The sequence below is a fragment of the Chionomys nivalis genome, chromosome X (assembly GCF_950005125.1).
Source record: "Chionomys nivalis chromosome X, mChiNiv1.1, whole genome shotgun sequence".
NCBI lineage: Eukaryota > Metazoa > Chordata > Mammalia > Rodentia > Cricetidae > Chionomys > Chionomys nivalis.
The window spans coordinates 24,059,522-24,071,845 of NC_080112.1; the positions used below are offsets into that span (position 1 = coordinate 24,059,522).

At 42.0% G+C, this 12,324-nt stretch overlaps 1 protein-coding gene across 2 annotated transcripts; it reads left to right on the top strand.

The window, feature by feature from the left end:
- The first annotated feature begins 622 nt into the window (after positions 1 to 622).
- On the top strand, positions 623 to 7,663 carry Nudt11 (nudix hydrolase 11). Of its 2 annotated transcripts, XM_057760234.1 has the most exons (2): positions 628 to 1,572; positions 6,107 to 7,663. In XM_057760234.1, coding segments are annotated over exons 1-2 (495 nt in total). In that variant the 5' UTR covers positions 628 to 1,078; the 3' UTR covers positions 6,108 to 7,663. The 2 variants fall into 2 exon arrangements, with proteins under 2 accessions (XP_057616218.1, XP_057616217.1); XM_057760235.1 differs by lacking the exon at positions 6,107 to 7,663 and having other exon boundaries at positions 623 to 2,059.
- The last annotated feature ends 4,661 nt before the right edge of the window (positions 7,664 to 12,324 follow it).

The following is a 12,324-nucleotide window of genomic DNA, read 5'->3' on the forward strand; positions in this document are numbered from 1 at the left end:
TGACAGGGAAACCAAGACTGTGTGGGGGTGCTGCTCCAGAAACACCTGCAATGGGGTGCAAACAAGGCTTGTACCAAGGAGTCGCGGGGTTCGATGACTGGGAAACTGAGAACAGGGAGGCTACACATGATGTGAATAGGGGTTGTGTGCAAGTGTTTAAGGCAAGGGCTGAGCCAAGATGGTTGACAAGCCGCAGAAGAGAACCTGTTGAAGAAAGCAAGCTGCATGTGACTCAGCAAAGATTATTCTGGCAAGACTGCCATTGGTCATTCTGGCGACACCAGCCTTCTGCCTATAAATAAGGCAGTGCTGTTCATGATGGGAGAGGACTATGATGCCAGCCTCGACCCTGCAGCCTGTGCCTTTTTCAGGGAGGCACTGGCCCCCGCTGCTGCCATGTCTGGCAGAGACACACATGTGGGGAGGACCCTGCACAATGTCACAAATGGGGTGCACTTCCCCAGGGCAGTGAGTGCTAGAAGCTTCCCAGGCAAGGCGGTGCGGGGCGCCTGCGCAATGGGCCTGCAGCATCACGCGTTGCGGGAGGGAGTCAGGAGACCCCCGCCTCCGCCCCTCGCCCTCCGCCGCCGCCACCGCTTACGCGCACGCGGACCCGGCCACGCGCGCGCACGCGCCTCACCTGGCTCAACCCCTGCCAGGGCGGCCAGCGAAGGAGCGAGCGCGCGAGCGCGGACGGGCGGGCGGGTAGGGACCGCGCACGGTCCAGTCGGGGGCTGTGCGGAGGCGCGGGCTCTGGGCACCCGGCTCCTGGCGGCGGAAGCGGCGCCTCCAATCAGGCAGCGGGCTCGCGACCCTCGGCGCACCCGGCCGGCACTGCCCGCCCCGCGGACTGACTGACGCGCCGGCTCGCCCCCGCCCCCGCGCCCGCCCCCGCCTCGTCTACCCAAGCTGGGCTCAGGCTCCACACTGCTTGGCTCCGCTCCGCTTGGCTCCGCTCTGCTCCGCTCTCCTCCAGCCCTTGCCAGGCCCCTTCTCTGCCCGCAGCAGCTCCTAGGCTGCGCAGCGGCGGCCCGCTCGGCAGCTGCAAGCGACCAGAGAGGCGGCGGCGGCGCCGAGGATGAAGTGCAAGCCGAACCAGACGCGGACCTACGACCCCGAGGGCTTCAAGAAGCGCGCCGCGTGCCTGTGCTTCCGCAGCGAGCGCGAGGACGAGGTACTGCTGGTGAGCAGCAGCCGCTACCCCGACCGCTGGATCGTGCCCGGCGGGGGCTTGGAGCCCGAGGAGGAGCCGGACGGCGCGGCGGTGCGCGAGGTGTACGAGGAGGCGGGAGTCAAGGGGAAGTTGGGCCGGCTGCTGGGAGTCTTCGAGCAGAACCAGGACCGCAAGCACCGGACCTACGTGTTCGTGCTCACCGTCACCGAGCTGCTGGAGGATTGGGAAGACTCGGTCAGCATCGGCAGGAAGCGCGAATGGTTCAAGATCGAAGATGCCATCAAGGTCCTCCAGTGCCACAAGCCCGTGCATGCCGAGTACCTGGAGAAACTGAAGCTGGGCGGCTCCCCGACTAATGGAAACTCGGCCGCCCCGTCCCAGCCAGAGAGCGAGCCCTAGTATGTACCGCTCCCGCCCGCCTGCCCGCCCATCCATCTGCCCGGACTCCTGCCTGTCGCCTCCCCGCACTTGCCTCCTGACTGCCAGGAGAGCACCTCTCCTGCCCTGTGTGCCTGCACGGGCAGGAGGGAGGCTTCTTTTGTTTCCTTGGCAGGCAGACCTCTGAATCATGCTTGCAAACTGTCTTGGTTGCCAGGCGCTGTTTGCAGACAATTTGCACGTTTTTTTCAGATGCTTTTCTAATCGCTTCTTGGTGACACTGTAAAAATCTTGCGCTCAGCCAGAGCTGCATGGGATTTTGTGAAAGGTGCCTTACTGCTTGCCCTGCTCTTCATGGAGGGTGTGTGTGCGCGCGTGTGATGTTTTTGTTTGGGTTTTTTTTTTCTTTAAACACCCTTTACATGTGTTGTGCGTGAGTGTGCGTGCGCGCTTTTGATGTCAGCCTTGTGGTTTGTTTCTTAGTGGAGGCCTTTAGAGTCCTACCAGCTGGCGGGGGAGAGGGAACGGGGGGGGGCATCTTTTTGTATTTTTTCCCCTTGTTTTCTCATTCACAGCCTTGGTTCTTGGCAGTGTGCCGTTCTTGGTAGATGTTGACTCGGATGATTTATTTGTAATTAATATAAGAAAAATTGGAGACCTTATACCTTTCCTTTCTGCAGCCAAACTGTCATCTAACATGCTCAACTTCCTGTATTTTCATGACCAAAAACCATTCTAATGTCAGTAAAATTCTACAGTTGATAATTTCTCACTACATCATCAATGGTAGCATTTTCTTGAAAATTAAAATGGATATGTTCATTTCTTACATAAGTTACTGGGGCTTACTCCGATAGACTGGCTCTTTCTAGAGACTTGCTAATAAGATACTCTTTTATCAGTGTAACACTATACAAGAGTTTTAGCCTACTCATCCGTCACTTTCCAACTCCCAGCACCTTCCTGGATATTCTTTTTAAAATGTGCTTTTCTTGGTGTACATTCATTTTTAGAAAGTAATCTATACTTGAATTTAGTGACTTCTCGATTTAAACTTCCTGGCTCTCGCTCGGTAACTGTAAGAATGGAATCTTTTATGGTGACTGCATATCTGCAATCATTCCAGACATTTCTAGTCTTTAAATTCGTGTTGCTTGCTGTTAACATATGCCTCAGACTGTGAGGACATGAACCACTGAGTAAAGGTTTCAGTACTTATAATAAACTTTTTGATTGCTGTATTATTGTTACTCTTACCTTGATACTTGTTTGAAATAAGGAGCCACCTCTACAGTATGTCATTCTCTTTTCTGGAACTATCCTCAGGTCCACTGCCATGTCTATTTAGGTATCTAGAAAGCCTTTCTAAAAGATAGTATTAAGACTGGAAAGATCATCCCATATTTTATGTGAGCATTTATAAGAAACATCTTGGATGAGAACAATGAATATACTTGGGGGAAATAATGACCATGTAAAAGAACTAAACTCCCTTGAGTTAGAACTTTTTACTTTTTATTAACTTATTTTGGAATTTCATAGGCTATATTTTTATCATCCTCTTTTTCATGCCCCAAGTCCTCTCAGGTGGTGTTCATCACCCCCCAACCCACACTCGACTCTGTGTTCTTTCTTTCTAGTTCAAAAACAAAACCCTAGGAAACAAAAAATACAAAAGACAAACACCAATTCATTACAAAATAAAAGCACACAAAATAACTTGGGGTCCATTTCGTTGTTGGTCAACTGCTCCTGAGCATGAGGCCTCAGCTGGAGTTTGGCTGATACAGGTAGTGTGTCACTCCACTAAAGAAAACTGAGTTTCTTTCTCCCAGCAAGTATCTTCTTGATTAGGGGTGGGACTTTGTGCCCACTTCCCTTTCACCATGCTGGAATATTGTTTGGCTTGAATTTGTGAAGGCTCTCACAGGTTCTTTGATCTCATATGTACTTCAATCCTGTTGTGTGTACAAGATGCTGGTTCTCTGGTGTCATACACCTCTTCCGCACAGATCCCTGAGCCTTGAGGAGGGAGAGGTGTTTGACAAAGAGATCCCATTTATTGCTCTCAAATTACATTTTTAAAACATAATCACTGCTAAAACTTTAATAGGACATCACCTTTTTAAAAAATTCATTAATGCACAAATCAATCAATCAATTTGTACTCCATGAAAATATGAAGATATCAAAGTATGCAGCTCCGGTAATTCATAATTTCTGTTTCTAATAGCAAAGCCATTATATTTCCCCCACACTATACTAGGCTGCTTCTGTCTTTTAATACCAGAGATAATTTTGTTTTTGAACCCTGTGTATACTTACTGACTTTTTGTATGACTTATGTGCAGAGCATTCAAATGTGTTTTTCCATTTGTTTTTTTATTTCAAAATTAATATTGTTTTAAGCTTCTAAACGTGGGGTCCTTGTATTTTCTGAAAAATTGATTTCCTTTATGAAAAAATTTACTTCATATTTAACATATAAACCCTAATTTCCAAAATATATTTCAATCTCCTACCAAAGGAAAGAGTATATGACTAATTTGAAGCACTTATCTTTATTTCCAATCAAAATTATTTTTACTAGTTAAAAAGTTTCTAGTAGATTCTGCAATTTTATCTCCATTAACCTTATGTTCTACATTGAGATTACAGATATAATAAATTCAGCTTTATGGGCTTATAAAAAAAACCCTAGAAACCCTGTCAGAAATGCAATGGAGGATTTCCTTCTACTTGCTTCTACTAGAGGCACTAATGTGTCCATCCTTTAAATTTACATTTCTGTGTGTGCGCGCACACACATGTGCACGTGGTTATGCTGGTGAGAGAATGCCATTGTGTACCTGTGGAGGTCCGAGAACAATGTGTGCGAGTGGTGTTCTCTTCTTCCACCATGCAGGTTCAGGGAACAGAACTCATGTGGTCAGGGTTGCTGGCAAGTGCTTTACCCACTGAGTAATCCTGTAGGGCCTCTTAGTGCATCCTTATATTATAAATCTTACATAATCAAAAGTGTATTCATAATCCATTATAAAAATGTTTGCCTATAAATATACTGTGAATTTTCCTCTTCAAGATTTTGTCAGTAGTCCCAGATTTAAAAACATTATTGGGGATGGTATATTAATTCTACCAGTCTTCTAAAAACTACTCAGCAACTGGGTATTTTTCCAAGGGTATTAATCCATTTTATATAGTATTTATGATTATACTAAAATATACAACCAAACTTTTACATCCATCTTTCAAGTGAAAAGGGAAGAGTACAACATCAGATATTTGTGATTTTCAGATATGAATTAGAAATTTCTTTTCCAGCCGGGCGGTTTTGGCGCACGCCTTTAATCCCAGCACTCAGGAGGCAGAGGCAGGCGGATCTCTGTGAGTTCGAGGCCAGTCTGGTCTACAAGAGCTAGTTCCAGGACAGGAACCAAAAGCTACGGAGAAACCCTGTCTCTAAAATTAAAAAAAAAAAAAAAAGAAATTTCTTTTCCATACATTTTATAAATAGCTTTCATTTTCCATTTTCATTTGTTCAAGTGTTTTGTTGGTACCTGGGTATTTTTCTGGGCCTCTTGCATGCTGAGCATGTACTGGACTACTGAGCCCTACTCTCAGCCCCATGATAAAGTGTTTTGTTCTTTCAGATGTACAAAGAGGAAACAAGTTAGTATAGGTTTATGTTAATATAAGTTTGTATATATACTGGAAACATGTAATCTGGCCTATACTTTAAAGAAACAAAATAAAGGCAGGAAATTGACTTGTATAATCCATTTGCTTTATTATTCTGTATAGATTCATTTGAGATATTTGATAAGGCTTCTCATTCTATAAGAATGACTTACAGGATGTAGATGAAAATTTTCCCTGAGCAGAGCTTTTACCTCCAGGCTTACTATTTTCCTGGTAGCCCTGTTATGACACTGTATGTAACATAGTTAAGACAGCTCTGAGCAAACAGAGCTATAGGAAGTCAGTATGGCCACGTGACACTTTCACGAGAGAACAGGAAGTTATAGAAACTTCACAGACACTGGGAAATCAGACCCAGTTGTAGTTCTTACACTGTAATTTCACCGGTTACCAAATCATCTGACACTCAAGTTTTCTCTTCAGTCTGTCATTGTAGACAATACAAATAGATACTGCGTAAATATCTCCAATGAGATATCCCTTTTAAATGCATGAAGAAACATACTTCTGTGCAGTGGTTAACAGTTTATTATACATGACCAATGTGTATTGCGATGTGTCCACTAGCCTGAATTATTCCTGTAAGTTTAGACTCTAGTCTAGAAGGTAGAATTCTCTGGTTTCACAACGAGAAAGAGAGGAGAGAGAGAGAGGGAGAGAGAATGTGTGTGCATGTGTGTACCCATAGTTCCCTCGACTGCTGATCTAGGTTCACAATGCATTTGCCGTGGAGCCTGTGTGAGCTTTCTAAATACCAAGTGATTGGTGCACCTAATGTGTCCTTAGGAACTTTGCTGCTTGGAAGAATTGTAAATATACACCTGCAATATATATGTTTGTTTGTTTTTCCAGATGAACAGGAACCATGCTCAAGATTACACTGAAGTAAAATCATTGATGTGAATCCAGTATTCAGTGGTATTTTCAAGTTCACCGGAGCACTTTTAAGGTTCCCAAGGAGACCACTCATCTGGTTTTCCTTCTACATCTTGGAACACTCCTCCGTCTGTTTTACCAACATTTTGGTCTGGTTATTGTACTAATGTATGTGAGCGGACTTAATTCAGCACCTATAGCCTTTTGTTGTGCTTTACTGATGTGTCTGCCTTGTTCATTAGACTATTATCTTTGGGAGTTTTTCCTTAACTCTACACATCCTGCATCCAAGACACTACTTGAAATATGGTTGGCATCACTGGAGGTCTTTGATTCAATTCATATTTTGTAATCTCTTTGTGGCAAACATTTCCCTCCCAATCTGGTGCTAGGAGAGTGTCTGCTGTCTAAGCACCATGTGTGTGGCTTGTGTGTAACAGGTGTTTCGTAATCATTGCAGGACAGGTGGAGATGATCACCGAGAAGCATTAGCACTCATTCCTGTGTCATACCATACATTGGCTGGCACAGTTTTAATACTGTGCCATCATTTAGGGTAACATTTTATAGAGTTAGTCCTTCATGTAACAACTTTAGTGTTTTTGTACTGTTATTAATTTGCTTAAAATTTTATTCAGAAGTATCACTTGCTATAAAGGTAATTGTAAAAACACTACAAGGAAATCCTATTGTGAGTTTTTATAAAAGTAAATTTTAAAGTAATATACAAATAATACATTTAATTTTTTTGCAATGCTCTATCTACTTCTTAAATGTCAACATTTCCTTGCAGAAAATGCTGGGTTTTTTTATTTTAAAGATTCAATATTCTGTAATATTTAATGGTGAACACAAAGAAAAGCTGCTTTTAAAGCTGTTTTCAGAGCTATTTATGCCATTTAGTTGCCTAAGTGTCTTTTGCCTCTCACTGTTTCAGTTGGCTGTGGTTCTCATCCCTTTTCTAGTACACCCAACTAGCTTCTCGGTACCACATGCTTTCTACATGTAAAATCGCATAAGGCTGAGAGGGCTAAATTGGTGTCACTTAGAAAGGCTTCAGGGAAAAAGACTGCTGTAAAGGGGAACACAAAATGAAGAATTTAAATGAGGGAGCTGGGGTCAACTCTTCCCAGAAGAAGAGGTTTATGGCAAAGACATGGAAATTTCACGGCATTTTGCCACAGGGTGTGTGATGTCATTACTCTTTCTCAGCTCACTACAAGGGTTCCAAAGAGGTTCTAATATGGTTGTTGTGTTTTACCATTATAAAACATTATATTGGGAAAGGCTTGAACTCCAATTTAGTGTTAACACCCTTCCTCGTGCCAGTGAAATGTATTGTGTCCCCATATCTTACAGACTTTGAAATAAAACCACATCTTATAATTTACTGGAGTTTCTACTTGTGATATGTACTGTGGTTTTGCTTACTAAAAAAAAACCCTTATCGTTTAGAGAACTGTACTGAAAATTTACAGATACGCTACTGTTAATTGCTTCAATATAATCAGGGTGGTATAAGTTTGTATATAGATGAAGCAAGATTGGCTCTGATTTGATAATCGTTGAAGCTGTGTGATAGATGTTTGAAAATTCAGTATTCTCTATACTTTTGTATATGTTTGAAATTTTCCATAATAAAAATTGCAAAGATGTATTCCTTAGAATTTCCTAGTAGGCCACTTCCCTCTTTAGAAGTATGATGGCTGGTCAGAATAATAATTCACAGAAAGATAAAACTGTTCTTCTAAAGAGCTGGCTTTTCTTCCTAATCTATATGTGTTGCTAACTATAGGTCTCTTTCCAAGAAGTTTTTTTTTTCTTGGAAGACCTCCAGTTAACATGTGCAAAGGGACCTTAGCTCACCCAGTATCCAATATGTGACCAATGATGTAAGTTAAAGTGCAGACCAAACAACAATCCATTTTACAATCTTTTTTAAAAAATATGTATATAAGGGTTTTGATGCCCATGTGTATGTGCACTTCGTGATGTCACCAGATCCCCTGAACTGGGGTTAATGATGTTTTGTAAACTGCCAGTTTGATGCTGGGAACCCAACTCAAGTCCTTTGCAAGAAGAGCGAGTTCTCTTAAATGCCCATCCATCTCTCCAGTCCCACAATTTTCTTAAAGAATAACATGTTCTAATTCATCTTCATAAAATTCTAAAAATGAAAAATAAATGAGTAAAAATAATTCACAATCCCTCTTTCCAGAGATAACCAAGCTTTAAGAACAAGCTCAGTCTTGATTCTTTGCATATAATCGTATATATTATATGATTATATATCACACACATGCACACACACACACACACATGTCCACCAGAATGCTTACAACAAGTCCATGGTGTTTCTGGTTTAATCACATTCCACACTGGCACAATGCTCTTCCTTAGAACGTTTTAGGCTGCTGCTACAGGCCATTATAAAATTTGTGCTGCTTCAGACATGTACAAATACGGGGAGCAAAACATAAAACTTGGACCTGAACTCTAGATACACTGTATTTACAAATTTCTGGGGCAGTTTTGCTGTGGCTGTGTCCCTGTGTCCTAATATCCTCACACACAAAGCTCTGAAGCCACGGATTTCGAAGTAGTTCGGATGGCATAACAGCTAGTGTCTATTATCAGCTTAGAATTGTCTGGAAATAGAGCCTGTGGACAAGTGTGTAGGGATTGGTATTGACTGGGTTAACTGAGCTGGGAAGTCCTGCCCATTGTGTGTGGAAACAAGTCTTGGTTGAAATTTTGGCATGTGGAAGTGGCCAAAGCTGAGCAACAAGAAACCTTCATTCCTGCCTGGGTCTTGATTTCAGATGTCCTGACCAGCAGTTTCAAGTTCCTGTGCCTTGACTTCCCATTATGATGAGACGAAGTGTACCAGCCTTTTTCTTTTGGGCTACCAGGACCAGCTCATAAATCATGACATGCCCAGCCTAGCTTAGGCTCCTTTCTGGCTAGCTCTTTTAAATGAACCTGTTTCTCTGTATCTACCTTTTGCCTCGGAGCTTATTACCTGTCTTCTGTATATCTTATGGTCACAGTTCTCTACGGCTAGCGGGTGTCTGCCTAGCTTCTTGCCCCGGGTATATCCCTCATTTTCTCTTTCTTCTCTGAGTCTAGATTGCTCCTCCTATTTATTCTCTCTGCCTGCGAGCCCTGCCTATCCTTTCTCCTGCCGGCCGGCAAGATGAAACAGATATAACACGTGTTCGAATCATTTAAAAAATACAGCACAAACAAAAGTAACACATTTACACAGTTAATGTCATATTCTGCAGCATAAGCAAATGTAATATTTCACAGCACTATACCCTTGAATTGTGAACTGAAAGAAAACTTTTCTCCCCTGAATTGCTTTTGCTGGGGTATTTTACCATGGTGACAGGAAAAGAAACTAAGACAAATGGGTTCTCAGAAGGAAAATAATTACAGCACATTGGCTTCAAATAGGCCTCACATACAAAGCTCTATCTGTTTTACAGGATGTTCACTTTCTCTAGGTCCTCCTCTGTCTGTGATAGCATTCTGTAGCCCCTGACCCCAATATGGTCGCTATTCTGAACAGCTGTTTCTAAATGGTAACCAAGGATACCTCTTACTTTGGAGTAAAGGAAAGGAGCACTGTTCTCTGCCCTTTACCTTTTTAACACATAAAGTGCCCTCACCCTTATATAATATCCTACAGCACATTAGACACCACTCTGTTAGTTTAATGGGATTTTAGTGAAGATGGCGAGACTATGTGAAGAAAATACAATGCAAACATAGGGAGTTTAGTGAGATGGTTCAGAGGGGAAGACATTTACCACCAAACATGCAACCTTAGTTTGATCACCCAAATCCATCCACATGGTGAAAAAGTAGAAAACTTCAGTTGTCCTTTGACATCCACACATACACCATGGCACTTGCAACAACATGTTCATGCACACTTGCATACACACATACACACACACACACACACACACACACACAGAGAGAGAGAGAGAGAGAGTAATTTTTTTAAAAAAAACATATACTTTACATTTAGCATATATAAAATATATGCTAGAAGGATAAGGCAGGTCCTTTCTAGATCAAGCCCTGGACTTGTTTTCTAATACAAGCTGGCCCAAGTGCCTTGAAATAATGTCTCCAAATGAAGTAGCATGTGCAGGGCCTGCATGAGCCTGCACGGGTCTGTGCCAGGTCTTTTGTGTATATATCATGACTTCCAGTTTAGTGTTTTTATGGGATTCCAGAGTGTGCAAATGGGTGGGCCTCTGACTCTTGTATCTTCTTGGGCTCTTCCTTCTGTCGGTTTGTCCTATCCAACTTTGATGTGATAGTTTTGGTTTTATCTTATTATATTTTATTTTGTTATATTTTCAAATGAATGAATGAATGAGAATCTCACCACTAGGGTGTTGAAGGAGGATACCACTTATTGGTGCCTGGCTGCCCATTTAGCTTAGCCCCAAAATAATCACACAGAAACTGTATTAATTAAATCACTGCTTGGCCCATCAGCTCTAGATTCTCATTGGCTAACTCATTTTTTTTCTTTTTTGATTTTTCGAGACAGGGTTTTTCCGTAGCCTTGAACTCACAGAGATCCGCCTACCTCTGCCTCCCGAGTGCTGAGATTAAAGGCATGCGCCACCACCGCCCGGCTTTCATTGGCTAATTCTTATATCTTAATTTAACCCATCTCCATTATTCTGTGCATCACCACAAGGTTGTGGCCTACCACCAAAGTTTCAGCACATCTGTCTCCAGCAGGGGCTCCGTGGTGTTTCCCTGACTCTGCCCTTCTTCCTCCCAGCATTCAGCTTAGCTTTCCCTGCCTACCTAAGTTCTGCCTTGCTATAGGTTCAAAGCAATTTTTTATTCATTAACCAATAAAAGCAACACATAGACAGAAGGACCTTCCATACCACTAGGGTAAAGGTTAACAACTGAAATGTCACTTATACCTGCTGGAAAGAGAAAATCCATTTTCTCCAATAGAATGACACTGGGTATATCAACTACTGCAGGGCAGGCAGGGGTAGTTAACCAACATATAATGGACTACACAGTTTTGTGTGTGTGTATGTGTGCTTTTATTTGGTTATAGTTTGATGGTATTTTGTTTATTTGTTTTTCTTCTGGGGTATGGTTTTATTTTCTTGGGTTTGGGGGTTTTGTTGTATTTGATTTTTGCTTGACATTTTGAGAAACAACCAAAAGTTGGGTGGGTAGAGAGGGGGAGAGGATCTGGAATGACTTGGGGGAAGGGAAGAATATGCTCAAAATATATTTAAATTCAAAATTCTTTTAAATAATAAACACCTTTTTTTCATTGGTTATACTAAACTTGTTACTCCAATGTAGGATTTTAATAGGGTAAACTGGGTGTAAGATTAAAGGTACCTCTCTGCTACCTTCTTGACTTTTATGTGAATCAAAAAAAAAAAAAAAAAACTTGTCTTAAAAAGCAAAGTCCATTTAAAAATTTCCATGGGGAAAAGAAAAGTCCCTCTAATATATATCACTTCCAAAAATGGAGAGTTTGAAATTTCACATCATAGGCATGGTGGTTCTCATGGCTATGAGGTGAAGAAAGCTGCTCTCTAAACTCTCATTTCTCTAGAACGTGAACTACCTCAAATCTATAGCCCCAGAAAAGAATGTTCACCTGAAGCCAATGAAATGAATCAGTGAGTTAACATTGTGAGTTGAGGATGATATCCAGTTTTACCTAACTTCAAAGCTCATACTCTTTGAATGAAGATGATGGACAAGACTGACCAAATATTGTGGTGAATTCCATGTTACTCATTTTTCTGAAATGGTTAACATGGGAAAGAAAAAGAGCCCCTCCTTTGTCTAAGAAGACTACTGAAACACGGCCTGGTCAGATCTACACAGCAATATGAGGAAGCATGCAAGTATTTCTTGGAGTCTGGACTCATTTGATAGCAGTGCTGAGGGAATAGAGGAGGGCCGAGGACAGGACTGATTAAAAGAAGTGTTCCCTTTTGTCTACTCAGTCAAAGTTAAGCTTTATTTCTTGGCTGCTACAAAGAAAATATGGAAGTCTTCAAAAGCCATTCTGAGTAGGCAGGTCCATTACTTCATCATGATACCTGGTGCACATTTTAGAAATCACTAAATAATTTCTTTTAACATGAAATAATTTTACATATTAATAAAACATAGTG

What these genes read in the sequence shown, in the direction of transcription:
- Nudt11 (XM_057760235.1), top strand. Translation starts at nt 1,079, where the DNA reads ATGAAGTGCAAGCCGAACCAGACGCGGACCTACGACCCCGAGGGCTTC.